Below are 22,064 nucleotides of genomic sequence, written 5' to 3'. Positions count from 1 at the left end.
TTGATTCATGAAAATTTTTACGGATAAGTAGAGGAAGCAGAATGAGGATAAAGAGTTGAGATCATGAATTGAATTCTTTTATGCCTGAGGACAAGCATGGTTTAGGTGTGGGAGATTTTGATAAGCTCCTAATAGTTTATATTTTTGTTGTCATATTTCCCAACGTTGCCACTTAGGGCTTGCAATGGGCCGGGGCCGGGGCGGGTTTGCCATTACCATCCCCATCCCCGAATTCCATCCCCACCCCCATCCCTGCCCCGATCCCAGCTTTTTCGGGTTCGGGGAATCCCCAAACCCGAAACTTCAGGGATCAACTTCTCATCCCCGTCTCTATCCCCGTTTCAAAAATGTTGATATGCCAAGACGATGATAAATTCGGAGATTTTCTCAAACCAAAAGTTATTATTATCTATTATTATTAGAGATAATATTAATATTAATATCAATATCAATGTTAATAATAATAAGATTATTAATATTTTAAAAAATAATATTATTTTTTATATTATTACTATTAATAATACTATTATTTTATTATTGATATTATTTTCGGGACGGGTTCGGGGATTTCGGGGATGGGGATAGTAATCTCATACTCGTCCCGAATTACATCGGAGATTTAAAAAAATACCCGAACCCGAACCCAAACCGAAAAAATCGGGATCCTCATCCCCGTTTCGGGTTTTGCCCGCGGGGCCCCAAACCCGTGGGGAAAGTTGTCATCCCTATTGCCACTTTAGACGTGCCTAACTGATACATTTTTGTATTATTTTGTTGTATGAGGAATTTTTCTGCTCTTGAGATAAATATAGGCTAAAGGAGCTGATTTTATATCAAAATTAAAGTTGTCAATATGAACCTTGTGGAGTACTTGAAGATGAAAAATTTCAGAAGTGGACTTTCCGCAAGACGTGATCACGCCTTGTGAGTACTCTTCAATTGCCGGCACAACTGAGTCTGAATTTCGAAAACTGTAAAGATAATATCAGGTTTTAGATTCCAAATTATGATATTGATTAGTGGAAAATATTTGGAAAGAGATTTTTCTTATTGCGAGAAATAAAGATAAGATAAAGTTTTATTTCATAAAAACTCTTATCATATCGTTTGGCAGTATTTTTTGTACATTAAGGTTTCCTTAATTTTGGTGGGTTCTCTCCTTGGCCCAATAACCATACCACACGTGAAGAAAGAGGCACGCAACGAATTGAAAGAATTCTTCTACCAAAAACATACGTGAAGATCAAGAACGCGTAGGATTTTCTCTCCAATTTTCTCCACGATTCTAAAATTTTTTTTCTTTATTTTTATCTATTTTCATGAAGATTATAAACCGAGCCATGCTTGGCAAGTTCTTATTTTGATTCAAGGGAAAACTCCGTTATTTCGATTTTATCACAGTGAGGTTTTTGTGTTTAATTTAAGATTCTTGTTTATTTCAAATATTTGTTGATTTATATTTAATTCTATGAAATTTGTATGTCGACTAATCTCACAAATTAATTTGATGTATGCATTTTTACTGCTCTCTATAAATTCATTGATCTGTAATTGTCATGAATGATTGAAATGTGAATATCGATAGATTAAATGTGTTGTGCTACCAAAGTATATTTAGTCTAAATAAATCAACGAAATTAGATTTATCAATAGTAGATATCACGATTGTTAGATTTTAGGATTAATTGTTTTCAAAAAATGAAAATGCTATTTTTAATTAATATGGAACGCTATCGTGTCTAGTTAAAATCTCATCTTTTATTTATTTTATCGAAAAAAATAAATCCCCTGTTCCATGTGGATTCGACCCTACTCATCATTGCACTCGCTATATTTGAAAGTAGAAATTAAGTTTGGTGGCTCAACGACAGCAGACCAACGTGCCTATCAGTCTTAACAATTGAGAGATGGTATGTTTTGGATTTGCAGTTTTTAGTTTTGTCAGTAGATTTTGTGTACGTGTTGCATGTTACACCAAGTTTAAATATGGCATCTTTTTTAGTAGGTGATTGAACTTCCTATCAAGCATCCTGAATTGTTTGAGAGTCTTGGAATTGCTCAGCCAAAGGTATACAGAAATTGATGACAGTCATTCTTTGAAATTTTGAAATCATTCATGAACTTGTTATCTTTTTCATGTGAAGAGAGTCTTGCTATATGGACCTCCTGGCACAGATAAAACTCTTCTTGCAAGGGCAGTGGGACATCATACTGACTGCACTTTTATCCGAGTTTCGGGATGGTGAGAGAACTTTTTGTGATGGCCAGGTTAGTTTCATAAATGTTGTTTATGCATGATTTTATTAAGATGTTTTCTGTTGGAAATTTATAGAGTCTTCGGAACTATTCCGGCTATAAAAATTATTTTGATCAGATCAGAAGCACAGCGGAAGCGATTACATAATTTCATAAATTATAATCGAACATATAAATATAAATTAATAATGAATTTAAATCAAATTATTTTCTTAGAAAAACTAACCTTTTGTAGTTTTCTCTTTTTCACGAATCCGAGATGCGTAGAAACCACAGCCTTCCAGTACGATCTTTTCTATTGACGGTAGTGTGTGGGCACTCAAAATATACAAACTTAGAAATCAAATTACTCGAATATATATTTTTAAGATATTTTTTCTTAAAAAAAATTTCTTCGTTCTCCTTTTTAAATGCCTGTAATGTTCTATATATATATATATATATAATTCAATCAATCGCAAATTGATAACGCAGATTGATTAATATAGAAAACAATTTTTCTACGTAAGTTTATAAGGCAAATTGATTGCCTAGATTTTGAAAACAATTTGCCACGTTTAAATTATTTTATTATTATATATATAATAATATACAAGTTGATCAACTTTGACTAAAAAAAATTAAGTTGGTCAAATTTAAAAAACGTGTATGATATTATCACGATAATTAAATTTATAATTATCTCATAATTATAATTTAAATATAATTAATAACTCATATTAAATTATATTTATATCTAAGCCTTTGATGATATGGAAACAAATTTCCATTATCTCGAGTAATTTCTAAATTGCATTTCTTATCCGTCATTAATTTGAAAAACGTACTGGGGACCATGGACTCATAATTAGAAGCTCCAATAAATTAGATAAATAATTAAACTCTTTAAATAATTTACCCAACTTATTAATTCCATAATTACTCCACTAAAAATATGAAATTGCACTCTTCTTCATTAAGAAATATTTACTCTACAAAACGAGTAGTCCATTGATATAATCATTACATATGAATTAATCCTCCATAGACAATTCATAATTGAAGCTAGGAATTTTTCGTTTACCTCTTCAATTACTTCTTATCCTCATTTACCATTAATTCACTAGTGAGTGGTTCAATTTATAATTCAATTATAAATTAATTGGGCTCACACTCAGTTCTAGAATTAACAAATGAGAGAATTATCTTTCTGCTTCTCGCAAGAAGGAATGGATTCCATGTCTGTGAATTTATATTCTCAGCCATTAATTTCAAATGTAAATCTAAAATGCAAGTATTGAGAATGCATAATTGCAAACTTTAAACAAGCAAATCAAGAATCACATTGAAATGAACAGGAGTCTATAATCACTTCAGGATTCAGATTTATTCATATATGATCATCTTTGTGATTTAATTTAAATTTCATAGTAACGGAATTTATTATGAAATGTTTAATTAAACCGGTCCAAGTCCTACATAATCTCATTATATATAAATGTCCCCATCTAGATGTCTCTACATCAACAGTCCGGAAAAGACGGTCACATTCTTAATGTTCATGGGTCACATTAGTGATGCTTTAATTAAAGATCCCATAATTTAATTAATTTCATCACGGACTTAATTTAAGTTTATTATCCATAATTTTAATCCTCTTGTATATATAATTTTTATATATACTAAAATCATGGTTACATCCAATAAACTAGGGATTTTTCTATGATATTTAAGAGACAATAAATTTCATGTAAACATGTTCAATAATAAATGTCATTTTTAATAATATAAAAACATAGTATAATTACAATGCTTTTAGAGCACTATTCCCAACAATCTCCCACTTGCCCTTAAAGCATATGAGACATGTCTTTAAGTCCCATTTTCATTATATGCCTCTCAAACACTTTTGCAGGCAATGTCTTAGTGAATGGATCGGCAAGGTTGTCACCAGACGCAATCTTGAGAATGGAAACGTCACCTCTTTTTACTATCTCTCGGATCAAATGATACTTTCTTTCTATATGCTTCGATCTCTTGTGACTGCGAGGTTCTTTTGAATTAGCCACCGCACCACTGTTATCACACCACAAAGTGAGTGGATTATCCATATTTGGAACAACTTCCAAATCATATAGGAACTTCTTCAGCCATACAGCCTCTTTAGCAGCTTCAGAAGCAGCTATGTATTCAGCCTCCATGGTCGAATCGGCTGTGCTGGATTGTTTTATGCTTCTCCAAACTATGGCATTGTCACCAAGAGTAAACACCGATCCAGATATCGACTTTCGAGAATCTCTGTCTGATTGAAAATCAGAATCAGTGTAACCGTCTATTTTAAGGTCTCTACCCGAATAAACAAGCATATAATTTCTCGTTCTTCGAAGATACTTGAGAATGTTCTTTACCGCTATCCAATGATCCATACCAGGATTTGACTGAAATCGACTGACTATCCCCACAGCATAACATATGTCTGGTCTAGTGCACATCATTGCATACATAAGGCTGCCTACTGCAGAGGCATAGGGAACGCGTCTCATGTCCTCAACTTCTTGCGGTGTCTTAGGACACTGCTCCTTGGAGAGGATGATTCCATGTCGGGTTGGTAGATAACCTTTCTTGGAATCTTGCATTCTATAACGCAATAACATCTTATCAATATAAGAAGCTTGAGACAATGCCAACAATTTGTTCTTACGATCTCGAACAATTCGAATTCCAAGAACATAATTTGCTTCTCCCAAATCTTTCATTTGGAATTGCTTGGCTAGCCAATCCTTTACTTTAGACAATTTTTCTACATCATTCCCAATGAGCAGAATATCATCTACGTAAAGCACTATGAATACCACATTTCCATCTTTGATGTTATTGTATACACAAGGCTCATCAACACTTTGATCAAAACCATAAGATTTAATTGTTGAATCAAATCTATGGTTCCAAGATCTTGAAGCTTGCTTTAGTCCATAAATGGATTTAAGTAATTTGCAAACTTTTTGCTCTTTACCTTGTGCTATAAAACCTTCTGGTTGCCTCATGTAGATTTCCTCATCTAGATGGCCATTTAGAAAGGCTGTCTTGACGTCCATCTGCCATATCTCATAATCAAAATGAGCAGCAATTGAAAGTAAGATGCGGATAGATTTAAGCATGGCTACAGGAGAGAAAGTCTCTTCATAATCGACTCCTTCTCTTTGGGTATAACCCTTTGCAACCAATCTTGCTTTAAAAGTCTCTACTTTCTCATCTGCACCTCTCTTTCTCTTATAGATCCATTTACACCCAATAGGTCTAACCTCTTCAGGTGTATCTGCAAGAACCCAGACAGAATTAGAGTACATCGACTCCATTTCTTGGTTCATAGCTTCAAGCCATTTTTCTTTGTCAGGATCTTCCATTGCATGTTGAAATGACAATGGATCATCTTCCACCGCATCAGTGACTGCAACATTTGCCTCTTCGTCTTGACGATAGCGGAGGGGTAGTCTCACTACTCTCCCACTGCGTCGAGGTGAGATTATATCTTGACTTGGTTTAGTGGTATCGTTAGTGGTTTCCTTAAAAAAAATTTTGTATGTGGAATGATCTCATCATTTAGTAACTCCTCGAGTACAATCTTACTTCGAGGTTTGAAATCGGTCATATAATCATTTTCAAGAAAAATGGCATTTGTCGATACAATTACCTTTTTTTCTTGAGGATCATAAAACCAACCTCCTCTCGTTCCCTTGGCGTATCCCACGAACAAACACACTTTTTGAACGTGGATGCAATTTCCCAGTCTTTCCTTCCAGCACATGTGCTGGGCACCCCCATATGCGAAAATGAGATAAACTAGGTTTTCTCCCGTTCCACAACTCTAGAGGTGTCTTTTGGATTGACTTAGATGGCACTGCATTCAAAATGTAAGTGGCCGTCTCTATTGCATAACCCCAAAACGAGATTGGCAGTGAAGAGTAGCTCATCATAGATCTCACCATATCAAGCAAAGTGCGATTTCTCCTTTCAGCAACACCATTTTGCTGAGGGGTACCAGGTGCTGTGAGTTGGTATAAAATACCATGCTCTAGCAAATAATCTTTGAACTCAATATCAAGATACTCTCCGCCTCGATCGGATCGAAGACATTTCAAAGATTTTCCTAGTTGGCTTTCGGCTTCCACATGAAATTCTTTGAACTTTCCAAAAGTCTCAGATTTTCTATGCATTAGATAAATATATCCATACCTTGAGTAATCATCTATAAAAATGACAAAGTACTCATAACCACCTCTAGCTTGTGTTGTCATAGGACCACATACATCACTATGTATAAGCCCTAGTGGTTCTTTGGCCCTATTGCCCTTTGCAGAGAAAGGTCTCTTAGTCATTTTTCCTTCCAGACAAGATTCACAAACAGGAAGAGTGTTAACATTTAACTCTCTTAAAGGACCATCCTTTACAAGTCTGTTTAATCTTTCTAAGGAAATATGCCCTAACCTTAGGTGCCATAAATATGTTTTATCTTCATGAGAAACCTTTTGCTTTTTAGTTTTAGGATGTTCTACTTTAAATATTTCGACATTAAGCAGTGGTTGTTCATTTGGTCTTAGAATATATAACCCATTTTCCATTAATGCAGTACAAATCATACGTCCATTTCTTAAAATAACAATCTCATTATTATTAAAAGAAAGCAAATAAAATTGTTCATGCAATTTTGATACAGAAATCAAATTTCTCCGAAAACTAGGTATAAAATAAACATTATTTAAAACCAAATATTTATTATTAAATCTGAGTTTAACAACTCCCACTGCTCTTGCCGAAACCACTGCTCCATTGCCTACTCTCATCGTGAATGACCCATCGACAAGCTCTTCATAAGAACTAAGTATCTGCAAAGAAGAACAAATGTGATTAGTAGCGCCCGAATCAACTATCCATATAGAAGAATCAATGGTTACTAAACAAGATTCTAAAACAAGTAAATCATATTTACCTTTCTTCTTCTCTTTTAGGTCAGCGAGATACTTGGGGCAGTTTCTCTTCCAGTGACCATCAATCCCACAGTGAAAACATTTTCCTTTGGGCTTTGCAGTGTTGCCTTTCTTTCTGTCATTGGAACTCTTCCAATTCTTTTGCTTTTTCTGAATTCCCTTTCCTTTCCATTTATTCTTCTTTTTCAAACTAGATTTGGAGGAAGATGGCTTATTCTCGACAACATTTGTCTCACCTTCTTGAACTTTTCCAATGGAAATAGCCTCAAAGGTTTGCAACTCATTGAGCAATTGTATCATGTTATAATTGAGCTTGTTCATGACATAGTTGCTCTTGAATTGCAGGAAAGTAGGAGGCAATGATTCTAAAATCATACTCACTTGTGTACCATCATCTATGGTTGCACCATGAGTTTCAGCTTCAGTGAAGTAGTTAACCATGTTCAAAACATGCGCACCAACTGATTGCCCTTTTTTCATTTTAGCATTCATAGCATTCTTAATGGCCTCATGCTTAGATTGACTAGATCTGTAACGAACCGTACTTTTTACCATTCAAAATTTGCGGAAAAATTAAAATTTTCTTTAATATAAAATAATCTTCAATATTTGCCATAAAATACCACAACCAAATCCCCCATAAGAAAAGGTTATCAAAAGAGTCGTTCATAAAATATTTGAAATTCAACATCACCAATAAAATCTGCTAACAAAATACTTGCTCAAAATATCTCCCATCACATCATATAAATCAGAGTATTTTAAACTTTGCATAAAAACGTAAGCATGGCGGTCCTCGGGTTTAGCCTCCCGCTCAGTCCAAGCCTGCCACTTGGTCGCCACCTCCTGCCTCCTCATCAACATAAGCACCTGCATCGATCAAGTCTAGTGAGTCTAAAGACTCAACACGTATAAACTGGAATAACGAGTACTACATAATAAAATCGCATGCAACTTAAAAATAGAACATACATAACTTGAAACTTGAACTTGCATAATAAATTTAAAACTTTCATAATAACCTTAAAACTTGAACATACATACTTTTAAACTTGAACTTGAATAATAGCTTGAACTTTGCATAATAACTTTAAACCTTGCATAATAACTTTGAACTTTGCATAATAACTTTGAACATACGTACATACATACTCTGACGCGCCATCATCATAAACTTTCATAAACATACTGCATACTTGAACATACTTGAACATACGTAACTTCATCATTTTCGTAGAGGATGTTTCAAAGCAAGTGACCCTTAACATAATAAATATCTGATCAGACAAACCACAGTACTGGGCTGACAGGGACGTATCCACTGCCACATACATAAGATCTCTGTTCATAATTTAACAGGCCAGTTGATCCACGTTCATAATTTAACGCTTCACAACCACGATCTAACCCGTTCATAATTTAACGGGCGGATTGGTACCCGTTCATAATTTAACGCTTTCCAATCCTAACTTTCTTTCTTTGGTCACAAGACATTTAGCATACCTCAAAACTTCAAATATTTTTTCTTTGCACGTCATACATACTTTACTTGGCGTCGAGGGATTCGTTGGATGTCAATCGGGTCGTTGCTGCAACATACTAATATGAATACATAAACTTAACTTGTACAACTTAAACGTAAATGTCATGCTTAATCCCAAGCTAAATAAATTCTTAGAACATTCTATAATTTCCCATGACATAACCTTGTAAAACATCATATTAAACCATAGCATAAAACCTCAAATCAAATCTTAAATAATAAAAGAATATACCTAAAATCTGAAGGTACACGGACCCCGTCCCTAGGTCCGTATCATGGTCGTGTCCGTGCGTTTAAAAATTGTTGTGATGAAATAAGAAGGCACGGACCTCGAGCCTACCTCCGTGTCCGGGTCCGTGTCCGCTCTGTTCGACGAATTATTTTATGAAAATTTTGCGACATGTCTATTCTCCCAATTAACACATAAGGCATCAAGATTCATCACTATGAGACCATTCTAGGACACCATAACAATGAACTAAATTTTTATAATCACCCTACAATTCATACGACCCAAAATATTTTCATTTATATTAAAGTTTATTTCTTACGACTTCTTAATAATTCAAGCTCTTAACGACATGAATCAAAACCTCAAAAATACTCTAAACATCATTACTAACTTTCTTATATGCAGCAACGATCACCCGTCGATCCCCAACAAAGCCTGCAACATAAAAACTTCAAGAACATATTAAAATTCATAACTTTCTTGAAACACGATTTGAGCAGTCATACGAAAAACATCATAACTCACTCGTTTTTAATCCAAATAACTCGAATTTTATATCAAATCGAACGTATCAAAAAGATCTACGTTTTTGTCGTTAAAAGTTTTATCAAAATCTTTACTGAAAAATCGCAGTATTTTTCAGAACAACAAAAACGTTTCTAAAAAAAATGCAGTTTGAGCAGTCCTACGAAAAACGCTATAACTCACTCAATTTTCATCCAAATATTTCGAATTTTATATCAAATCGAACGTATCAAAAAGATCTACGTTTTTGTAGTTAAAAGTTTTCTCAAAATCTTTACTGAAAAATCGCAGTATTTTTCAGAACAACAAAAACGTTTCTAAAAAAATGCAGTTTGAGCAGTCCTACGAAAAACGCCATAACTCACTCAATTTTCATCCAAATATTTCGAATTTTATATCAAAACGAACGTATCGAAAAGATCTACGTTTTTGTAGTTAAAAGTTTTCTCAAAATATTTACTGAAAAATCGCAGTATTTTTCAGAACAACAAAAACGTGAATTTGGTGATCCAAAATTGTTTCAAACTCGATCTAGACGTGATTGCTCAAACTTCTACGCATCGCACATATAATTTTTGCATAAATAACAACACAACGCATAATATGACAAGATCGATGCATCAAGAACAGAATATACGTGCTTTTTGATATTTAAAAATACCGTAACGACGATACCGAAGCAGAGATGATACGGGAGACGATCCGGGACGAACTTGGTTCAATTTTCTTCAAAGAAAACTTACTAAATATATGCTGGAAATTTTCAGAGGAGATGTGCTCGTTGAATGAAAAAGGAAAAGGGAAGAGAATGAAATAAATAGATTGAGAGAGGAGTGTTTTTTTAAAAAACACAACCTTCTTTTTGTCAAAAAGGTTTAATAGCATGTTTTGTTTTTGTTGTGTATGTGTGATACGTGTAGGAGTAGGTGTAAAAGTGTGTTGAATTGTCAAATATTTTAATATGAATGTGTGGTGTGTGCGATATACATGTAAGTATATATATATATATATATATATATATATATATATATATATATATATATACATATACATAAAATAATCATGTCAATTAAAATATTAAACAATTAATCAAATTAAAAATAAAATTTTAATCCTTTAAATAAATTTACTAAAATTTTCTAATTTTAAAATAAAATGTTCCAATACTAATTCTTTAAAAGTTTAAAAATCCTTACATTGCTAAATACATGAATTAGATCTTTAAATTACTAAAACTAAATAATTCATTTAAAATACTCCAGTCTTAACTTAAAATAAAACACCGCATTAAAATTCACTAAAAATCGTCCCGGTCTCCTTTCCTCAATCTCGCCTCGAATAATCGCCTGAAACATAAAACTCTAGAAAACATTTTAACGTACATTAAATAAACATAAATAATTAAAATAATGAAATTTCATAAATTAAATAAATGCATGGATTTTACGTATACTGATTTTGGGCTTTACAAGATCGCTGGCCAAACATTGCTTGTAGAGAATCCATTATCTGATAAGCATTTTCTACATGCTTGTGCTTTATCCTAAGCACATCATTCATTCCAACTAACAGGTAGCATTTTGCTTTATTGTTTGCCGCGATCCATCGATCATAAATTTCTCGTACACTACGAGAAGCATTCAAAGAGGGCTCAGGAGGACATTCCTCCGTTAAGACAAACTTGAGGTTCTCACAGACGAGGGCAATATTAATGTTACTTTTCCATTTTAAAAAATTTTCACCAGTCAACTTTTCATTAAGTAAAGCAAGAACGGGACCGGAAGACATGATTGCTGAAATATAAAAGTGACATTTAATGAATTGAACAAATATCATAGATAAATAAATTTAGGAATTATAAATATAATGTACGATACAATATATTTATTTCACCAATTCCGAGGAAATTTAATATCGCATTTAACAAGTAGCCTTACTTTCGGAAACTAAGCCTTGAATTTTGATTTAAATGAAAACCTTCCTTAGGGAGGACGTCCTATGCGTCACTAGGCGCCATTTAAATCTCACGTTGCTTTTGTTAATAGTGGAGGCCGTAGAATTTATTTTCATATATCCTTATCCCACTCATTATAATAATTAAAATTTCTCAAACTTTCAATTATTTAATTAAAATATCTTATGATTTAATTATTAAAAGTCCAATCTTATTGGTCTCTTTTAAATGATATATACAACATAATGAATATCATAATATTTAAATCTAATTTAAACATGATCATGACATGTAAATTAAATTAAATGACATTTAAATCAAATTTAAACATGATGTCAAACTTATTTATGGACCTCTAAAATATATATATATATATATATATATATATATATATATATATATATATATATATATATATATATATATATATATATATATATTATATTATCACATAACAAACATCATAATAATTAAATCTCATTTAAACGTGATATGGGCATAAAAAATTATAAGAGTGAGATATATATGATTCTTGATTTTTAATCATGTCTTTGTAATTGCATATATATATATATATATATATATATATATATATATATATTTCGCTGCCGAGATCCATCGCATGAAATCTTGCTTAAGAGGATAATGCATCTGGTTGTGAGCAAGCACTCCTCATCGGCACATGAGGTCCCCTCTCTACTTCCCTCTGCCTCTTTTTTTTTTTTTTTTTTTTATAAATACAGCATGTGTATATATTCACATAATGAATATCATAAAATTTAAATCTAATTTAAACATGATACACGATATAAAAAATAAAAAAAAAATATGGTTAAAATTCGTAATTTTTCTTATTATTATTAATTGAAAATAAATTAACAAATTAAATAAACCATTTATTTAATTTCAAATCAAATTTAAAAAAAAAAAACTGATGATATAAATGAATTTGTCCCATTACTCAATTATTGAAAACATGCTGGACCCACTTATTAATATTAATTAATAACAAACGTTGCATCAATATTTGTCAAAGAAGAACTATTCTTTCTTCTGTGCACAAAATAAATCTTCCTCCAGCTCATATAGGACACGATAGAATAAATTCATATTTTATCATCTTATTTAATTTATTCTCATAATTTAAGATAATCAAATATCCTCGGCAATCAAAATTTTAACAACTAAATTAAAAAGCTTTAACAATAACTAATTATCATAAATTTAAATTCTCGTGATTTATATTCATATGAAAACAATGGCTCTGATACCATTTGTTGGAAATTTATAGAGTCTTCGGAACTATTCCGGCTATAAAAATTATTTTGATCAGATCAGAAACACAGCGGAAGCGATTACATAATTTCATAAATTATAATCGAACATATGAATATAAATTAATAATGAATTTAAATAAAATTATTTTCTTAGAAAAACTAACCTTTTGTAGTTTTCTCTTTTTCACGAATCCGAGATGCGTAGAAACCACAGCCTTCCAGTACGATCTTTTCTATTGACGGTAGTGTGTGGACACTCAAAATATACAAACTTAGAAATCAAATTACTCGAATATATATTTTTAAGATATTTTTTCTTAAAAAAAATTTCTTCGTTCTCCTTTTTAAATGCCTGTAATGTTCTATATATATAAATAATTCAATCAATCGCAAATTGATAACGCAGATTGATTAATATAGAAAACAATTTTTCTACGTAAGTTTATAAGGCAAATTGATTGCCTAGATTTTGAAAACAATTTGCCACGTTTAAATTATTTTATTATTATATATATAATAATATACAAGTTGATCAACTTTGACTAAAAAAAATTAAGTTGGTCAAATTTAAAAAACGTGTATGATATTATCACGATAATTAAATTTATAATTATCTCATAATTATAATTTAAATATAATTAATAACTCATATTAAATTATATTTATATCTAAGCCTTTGATGATATGGAAACAAATTTCCATTATCTCGAGTAATTTCTAAATTGCATTTCTTATCCGTCATTAATTTGAAAAACGTACTGGGGACCATGGACTCATAATTAGAAGCTCTAATAAATTAGATAAATAATTAAACTCTTTAAATAATTTACCCAACTTATTAATTCCATAATTACTCCACTAAAAATATGAAATTGCACTCTTCTTCATTGTGAAATATTTACTCTACAAAATGAGTAGTCCATTGATATAATCATTACATATGAATTAATCCTCCATAGACAATTCATAATTGAAGCTAGGAATTTTCCGTTTACCTCTTCAATTACTTCTTATCCTCATTTACCATTAATTCACTAGTGAGTGGTTCAATTTATAATTCAATTATAAATTAATTGGGCCAACACTCAGTTCTAGAATTAACAAATGAGAGAATTATTTTTCTGCTTCTCGCAAGAAGGAATGGATTCCATGTCTGTGAATTTATATTCTCAGCCATTAATTTCAAATGTAAATCTAAAATGCAAGTATTGAGAATGCATAATTGCAAACTTTAAACAAGCAAATCAAGAATCACATTGAAATGAACAGGAGTCTATAATCACTTCAAGATTCAGATTTATTCATATATGATCATCTTTGTGATTTAATTTAAATTTCATAGTAACGGAATTTATTATGAAATGTTTAATTAAACCGGTCCAAGTCCTACATAATCTCATTATATATAAATGTCCCCATCTAGATGCCTCTACATCAACAGTCCGGAAAAGACGGTCACATTCTTAATGTTCATGGGTCACATTAGTGATGCTTTAATTAAAGATCCCATAATTTAATTAATTTCATCACGGACTTAATTTAAGTTTATTATCCATAATTTTAATTCTCTTGTATATATAACTTTTATATATACTAAAATCATGGTTACATCCAATAAACTAGGGATTTTTCTATGATATTTAAGAGACAATAAATTTCATGTAAACATGTTCAATAATAAATGTCATTTTTAATAATATAAAAACATAGTATAATTACAATGCTTTTAGGGCACTATTCCCAACTATTTCTCCATTTGTTCATATGATTTTATGGCAGTATAATATTTTGTTTCATTGGCATATTCTTAAATAGTATAGTGTTTATTTTCAATTTTTTCTATGTTGTGCTCCTGATTATGGTATTTTTTGAACAGAGAGCATGCCCCTTCCATTATCTTTATGGATGAAATTGATAGCATAGGATTTGCACGTATTGAATCTGGAAGTGGTAACGAGGATAGTGAAGTTCAGCGGACTATGCTGGAGCTTCTCAATCAACTTGATGGCTTTGAAGCATCTAATAAGATTAAGGTACCTTAAAGTTATTGTCAACTATATGCTTTGGCTATTTTCTCCTTTTGGTAGACTGAAAATATCGTAGTTTTTGTACGATATCTATACAGGTATTGATGGCTACCAATAGAATTGACATTCAGGACCAATCTCTACTAAGGCGTGGAAGAATTGATAGGAAAATTGAGTTTCCAAATCCCAATGAAGAGGTATACCAGTTTTCGTTTCTTGATAATTCTTTTTTTATGTTCTCTCTTGCTTGCATTCCCTTATACTCTAGCATTGATGAATTTGATAGCGAGATTGAGTTACCAAATATATATAAGATGAGGTGTGCTGCTTTTGTCCAGTGATTTACTTTAGATATTTTACTTATATTCCCTATCCATCGTTTCTTTTACATTTTAAACTACATTATGTTATACAAAATGTATGGAATAAACAGAAAGGTATACTAAAACCAACGAACTAGTAGTATGAACAAAACAGTAGCACAATACTTAAAATAAAGCAAACCGAGGCCTGTATGAAATACAGTGTCTTTAAAACAGATTCGTTCCCTCCGGGATGTGCTTCGAGGATGAACTTGGACGTCTGTTTCCCAGGATACAACGGAACAACCAGCAGTGACTTAGCACGAGACACTACTACGACGAACTAAAAGCGTACCTTTACTTTATCACCGAGATTTAACGGAGGCCAAAAGAAAAGCTAACAATATGAAATGCAAGAGAATACTTGAAAGAGAAAAGATTTTCATGCACTTTGAAATGGGGAAATGAGCACACTATTTATAAGCCCCCAAAAAGCATACCAAGAGTCATGCAAGATTAATTAGCTCAATTAATCTTCCCATTAACTCAAGAATATGAAGAGCCACAAGTTTTCAAGTAACTCAAGAATGTAGAAAGTCAAAAGACATTCCACAATAATGAGCCACAACCAACTCAAGAATGTGGAGAACCAAAAGGCACTCCCACATTCATGACATATAATTTTTATTCAAATTTCCAACAATCCCTCACATGAATGAAAATTGATATAAATCTCGGTGACAAAGTTCTACAGTTGAATCCTGCATAGGATAGGTAGGTGTTTTCCTTTGAACCTTCCCTCATGAAATATATTTGCTTTACTAGCTGACCAGTAGACATGATGTCCTTGAACTGTTCTGCCGTTTATGTAAATTAAGATATATTTCACACAAGACTCTCCCTGATACTATTCAGTTCTCATGATTGTGTTCGTTTTGGCCATGAACACACGCCTGGTTCTGCGAGAGGGTCTAGAATTGAGCCTTGCAATTCCTTCGAAGCGGCCTCACTTCTCTCTCACATAGGTGATTCTATATTCTTCTCATCAGAATCATTAAAAGCCGTAAGCTTATCCTCAACATTCACTGTTTCATAATAGGAATGGACTAGGGATAACCCCCACAGTGATTCTCCAAATTAATGCGATTAGGTTGTCCCATTGAACCTAGTTCTTGGGATCTCCAGTCAGCGTAGGTTGGGTTTTCCTTCGCACCAATTTATTCTATAGGCTTGAGCCCCATTCCCCTTGCCATTTTCGCAACTAACTCTCTGTTTAACCCTTTGGGTAGCGGATCCGCTATATTATCCTTTGACTTTATGTAGTCAATAGAGATAACTCCAGTTGAGAGTAGTTGTCTAATGGTATTGTGTCTACGACGTATATGCCTAGACTTACCATTATACATTGTATTTTGTGCCCTTCCTATTGCAGATTGGCTATCACAATGTATGCATATAGCCGGCACTGGTTTTTCCCATTCTGGAACATCTTCTAAAAAATGACGCAACCATTCAGCCTCTTCACCACACTTGTCAAGAGCTATAAACTCAGATTCCATCGTGGATCTGGCTATTACAGTTTGTTTAGAAGATTTCCACGCAATTGCTGCACCTCCTAAAGTGAATACAAATCCACTTGTAGATTTTGAATCTTTCATATCAGATATCCAATTTGCATCACTGTATCCTTCGATAACAGCAGGATATCTGGTATAGTGCAGCCCATGATCACGAGTGTACCTTAAGTATCTTAGCAATCTGATAATTGCTTTCCAGTGTTCAACTCCTGGATTACTCGTGAATCTACTCAATTTGCTCACTGCATAGGCTATGTCTGGTCTTGTACAACTCATCAAGTACATCAGACTTCCAATGACTCGAGAGTATTCTAATTGAGACATACTCTCACCTCGATTCTTTGATAGATGCTGACTGGTGTCAATCGGGGTTCTAGCCAATGCAGAGTCATCATTATTGAATTTCTCAAGTATTTTGTCAACATAATGCGATTGACTTAGGACTATCCCTTCTGATGTTCTATGGATTTTAATTCCAAGGATCACATCGGCTAAGCCCAAATCTTTCATGTCAAATCTTGAGTTCAATAATTTCTTAGTGGATTTGATCATCTTATCATTACTACCAATGATAAGTATGTCATCTACGTAAAGACATAAAATGACATATCCAAATTCAGTGTTCTTTATGTATACACATTTGTCACATTCACTGAATTTAAATCCACTTTCCATCATGGCTTTATCAAATTTTTCGTGCCATTGCTTTGGTGCTTGTTTTAAGCCATACAGAGACTTCACCAGTTTACATACCTTATTTTCTTGCCCATTCGCAGAAAATCCCTCAGGTTGTTCCATGTAAATTTCCTCTTCTAAATCCCCATTTAGAAAAGCAGTCCTTACGTCCATTTGGTGTACTTCAAGATTCCGCAAGGCGGCAATCGCAAGTATCACTCGAATAGAGGTTATTCTCGATACAGGAGAATATGTGTCAAAGTAATCAAGCCCTTCACGTTGATGGTAACCTTTAATTACCAATCTGGCTTTATACTTATCTATTGTTCCATCTGATTTCATTTTCCTTTTGAAAACCCATTTACAGCCTAGTGGTTTGCTTCCCGGAGGAAGATTTACTAATTCCCACGTATGGTTTTGTAAAATTGATTCCATTTCGGAATTGATAGCCTCTTTCCATAGAGGTCCCTCAGATGAACTAATTGCTTCCTTGAAGCTTTGAGGTTCACTTTCCATCATGAAAGTGATGAAATCCGGACCAAAAGATTTCTCAGTCCTAGCTCTCTTGCTACGTCTAGGTTCAATGTCTTGATCAAGCTCTTGTTCTTCATCAATTGTTTCATATAATCTTTTGGATGAACTTGGTTCTTCCTTAGATTTACATGGAAACATGTGTTCAAAGAACGAAGCATTTCTTGATACCATTATCGTATTCTTGTGAATATCAGGTATTTGAGATTCATATACAAGAAAACGATACGCACTACTGTTTTGAGCATATCCAATGAAAATGCAATCCACAGTTTTTGGTCCTATCTTTACTTTCTTTGGAGTGGGTACTGCTACCTTGGCAAGGCACCCCCACACTCGCAAATATTGGTAGGAAGGACTTCTACCTTTCCATAACTCATATGGACTTTTATCTTGCTTCTTTCGGGGCACCTTATTTAAAAGGTAATTTGCTGTTAGAACAGCTTCCCCCCACATGTTCTGTGGTAAACCAGAACTTAATAGCAACGCATTCATCATTTCTTTCAATGTGCGATTCTTTCTCTCTGCAATGCCATTTTGCTGAGGAGAATAAGGTGCAGTTATTTCGTGTTTAATACCGTGTTGAGCACAAAACTCAGCAAATGGTGATTCATATTCACCTCCACGATCACTTCTTAGCACCTTAATTTTCTTGCTAAGTTGATTTTCAACTTCACTCTTATATTGGACAAATTTGTCAATAGCTTCATCCTTACTTTTGAGGAGATATACATAACAAAATTTTGTGCTATTGTCAACAAAAATGATGAAGTATTTATTTCCACCACGAGTTTGTACACCTTTTAAATCACATACATCACTATGAATTAGATCAAGTGGTTCACTATTTCTTTCAATAGTTCGAAAAGATGATCTCGTTAGTTTTGCCTCAACACAAGTTTCACATTTGTGTTGTTTGTCAATTTGGAATGCAGGAATGCTTTTCATGTTAATTAATCTACGAATTGTATCATATTAACGTGTCCAAGTCTACCATGCCATAAACAAGAAGACTCAAGCAAGTAAGCAAAAGTGTTAACTTTATTCATCACTGGCTTAATAGCCATTACATTTAGTTTGAACAAACCATTACAAACATAACCTTTGCCTACAAACATTCCACTCTTTGACAAAACAACTTTATCTGACTCGAAAACAATGCGGAAACCATGCTTGTTAAGAAGCGACCCGGACACCAAGTTCTTGCGGATTTCAGGCACATACAGCACATTGTTTAGAGTCAGTTCTTTTCCAGATGTCATCTTCAGAACAACTTTCCCTTGACCCTTGATTTCAGAAGTGGCGGAATTTCCCATGAACAGCTTTTCCCCATTCTCAGATTCCTCAAGAGTAGCAAACATCTCCTTGTCGGAGCAAACATGGCGAGTGGCACCAGTGTCGATCCACCACTCCCTGGTGTTCGAACCCACCAGATTAACCTCTGATATTACAGCACAGAGATTCATGTTCGAAACCTCATGAGCAATGTTCTCTACCACATTCGCCTCTCGGTTTCTCTTCGGCTTCTTACATTCAGATGCCTTGTGACCCATACCATCACAGTTGTAGCATTTTCCGGAGAACTTTTTCTTTGACACGCCTCCTTTGGGTCCCATGTTCAACCTTTTGCTGGAGGAGGAAAATGTTCTCTTTTTCGAGCTTTGGCCATGCTCGACAACATTTGCCTTAGCGGCAACAGGAGAAAATAATCGTCTTTCCGAACTCTTGTTGTCTTCCTCGATGCGAAGTCGAACAATGAGCTCTTCAACATTCATCTCCTTTCGCTTGTGCTTCAAATAGTTCTTGAAATCCTTCCAAGCTGGTGGTAGCTTCTCAACAATAGCAGCCACTTGGAATGATTCGCTCAAAGTCATCCCCTCACCGTGAATCTCGTGAAGAATCACTTGGAGTTCTTGAACTTGGCTGATAACCGGCTTTGAATCCACCATTTTAAAGTCCAGAAAGCGACCAACAAGAAACTTCTTGGCCCCGGCATCCTCGATTTTGTACTTTCTGTCAAGGGATTCCCACAGCTCTTTAGCCGTTTTCTTTTCGCAAAACACGTTGTAGAGCGAATCTGCCAATCCGTTTAGTACATAGTTTCGGCACAAGAAATCAGAATGATTCCATGCCTCAACCGCACTAACAGATTCAACATCTCCCTCACCCTCGTTGAGTTTAGGAGCATCCTCCGTGAGGAATCTAGCCAGGTTCAGCATCGTCAAGTAAAACAGCATCTTCTGCTGCCACCTTTTGAAGTCCACACCAGTAAACTTCTCGGGTTTTTCACCGTGACTTGCTGGAACAGCAACCGCAGCAGCACGTGGGGTACCAAGAGGGACAACTTGAGGAGGGACAACATGAACAGTTTCCCTTTGCACGTTAGCTTCAGTAGCCATATCTGAAACAACACGTAATGAGTAATCTGTTTTAAGATTGTTATACAAAATGTAAGGAATAAACAGAAAGGTATACTAAAACCAACGAACTAGTAGTATGAACAAAACAGTAGCACAATGCTTAAAATAAAGCAAACCGAGGCCTGTATGAAAATACAGTGTCTTTAAAACAGATTCGTTCCCTCCGGGATGTGCTTCGAGGAAGAACTTGGACGTCTGTTTCCCAGGATACAACGGAACAACCAGCAGTGACTTAGCACGAGACACTATTACGACGACTGAAAGCGTACCTTTACTTTATCACCGAGATTTAACGGAGGCCAAAAGAAAAGCTAACAATATGAAATGCAAGAGAATACTTGAAAGAGAAAAGATTTTCATGCACTTTGAAATGGAGAAATGAGCACACTATTTATAAGCCCCCAAAAAGCATACCAAGAGTCATGCAAGATTAATTAACTCAATTAATCTTCCCATTAACTCAAGAATATGAAGAGCCACAAGTTTTCAAGTAACTCAAAAATGTGGAAAGTCAAAAGACATTCCACAATAATGAGCCACAACCAACTCAAGAATGTGGAGAACCAAAAGGCACTCCCACATTCATGACATATAATTTTTATTCAAATTTCCAACACATTAAACTATCACAGCAATCATAATTTATTGACCCCTCCTTTTCTCTTTCCTATTTTTATCCAAGATATTTAAAGACCATGTGAGACAGCAGCACTACACTTTTGACTTTCACATGGCTAACGTGAGAATTCTTTTCAGTCTCGGTTTGACATTTTGAAGATACACTCGAGAAAAATGAATATCATGTGAGGGATTGATCTGAAGAAGATTGCTGAGAAAATGAATGTCTGGTGCAGAACTTGAGGTATTTCATATTTTTTGTAAACTTTAGTCAACAGTCACAATATTATGAAAGATATGTATTTACTGGCAATGCATCTTGTTCCTGTCCATTGTCATTTTTTTCGATAACAATCAGGTCATACACCTATGCTTTTTACAAGTATTGTTCTCAGGTTTAGTTCAATATGCATTATTTCTTACTTTAAGGGAAATCTTGGAATGAGTTTTATTTTGGGGTATAATGTTTCTCAGTAATTACTAAACTGAATTATGTACAAGGGATGAGTAGATCCAGTAGGTTATGTCTATCGTTTGGTTTTGGCCGAGGCCAAATCATGTGGAAATCGACAAGTATTTGATGAGTACCCGTCAAGTTGTTACATATCTAAATAGAACGGTGCTAAAACATAGACTCGCGGGTATAGCTTTGCTGCACTTCTTGATATATGCTGATCTATATAGAGACCCCGTGAACCTCTCTGTTGAGCCAAATGAATTTTAGAAAATATTTGCTACTTGAAATCATCGAAATTAGAATTCAAAGCATTACTCTGGGTTTTTGCTGCCATAATGTTGTTTTAATTGTCACCGACGCCCCTCACTTGTGCAAGTACCTATTGTTGTTTGTGGTATTCAAAAATGAGAGGAGAAGCAAGAAGAAAATAGATGAATGGCTTTGTAGAGGCAAGTGTTGAACACTTTCTCCTTAAGAAGAATTTGCCCCTCACAATGTGCTAGAGGTTTGTGGCAATCTTCTCCCAAGATACAACTACAACTCTTCAAATAATGAGCACTCAAATATTCAAGTTCTATCACAAGGAAATGAAGAAACTCTCTCTTGTAGAAGAAGGAAGAAGAAGAAGATGCAAAGAGATGATATGTTGTGTATGTTACTTTTATTTTCAAATAATCAATCATATAATGTTTTCATGTAAAAGACA

The 22,064-nt window shown here is 33.8% G+C and overlaps 1 protein-coding gene across 4 annotated transcripts; it reads left to right on the top strand.

Moving 5' to 3' along the window:
* The first annotated feature begins 1,788 nt into the window (after positions 1–1,788).
* LOC140803960 (26S proteasome regulatory subunit 8 homolog B-like) lies at positions 1,789–21,718 on the top strand. Of its 4 annotated transcripts, none has more exons than XM_073159805.1 (6): positions 1,805–1,910; positions 2,006–2,068; positions 2,145–2,268; positions 14,628–14,784; positions 14,877–14,975; positions 20,966–21,718. In XM_073159805.1, exons 3-6 carry the CDS (start codon positions 2,240–2,242, stop codon positions 21,056–21,058), a joined length of 378 nt encoding a protein of 125 aa, XP_073015906.1. In that variant the 5' UTR covers positions 1,805–1,910; positions 2,006–2,068; positions 2,145–2,239; the 3' UTR covers positions 21,059–21,718. The 4 variants fall into 4 exon arrangements, with proteins under 4 accessions (XP_073015905.1, XP_073015906.1, XP_073015904.1 ...); XM_073159806.1 differs by having other exon boundaries at positions 1,807–1,910; positions 21,040–21,718; XM_073159804.1 differs by lacking the exon at positions 20,966–21,718 and having other exon boundaries at positions 1,789–1,910; positions 2,003–2,068; positions 14,877–15,183.
* The last annotated feature ends 346 nt before the right edge of the window (positions 21,719–22,064 follow it).

Source organism: Primulina eburnea, chromosome 10 (assembly GCF_022965805.1).
Source record: "Primulina eburnea isolate SZY01 chromosome 10, ASM2296580v1, whole genome shotgun sequence".
Taxonomy (NCBI): domain Eukaryota; kingdom Viridiplantae; phylum Streptophyta; class Magnoliopsida; order Lamiales; family Gesneriaceae; genus Primulina; species Primulina eburnea.
The sequence above is the reverse complement of the archived record's forward strand: the minus strand, read 5'-3'. Positions and strand labels throughout refer to the sequence as shown.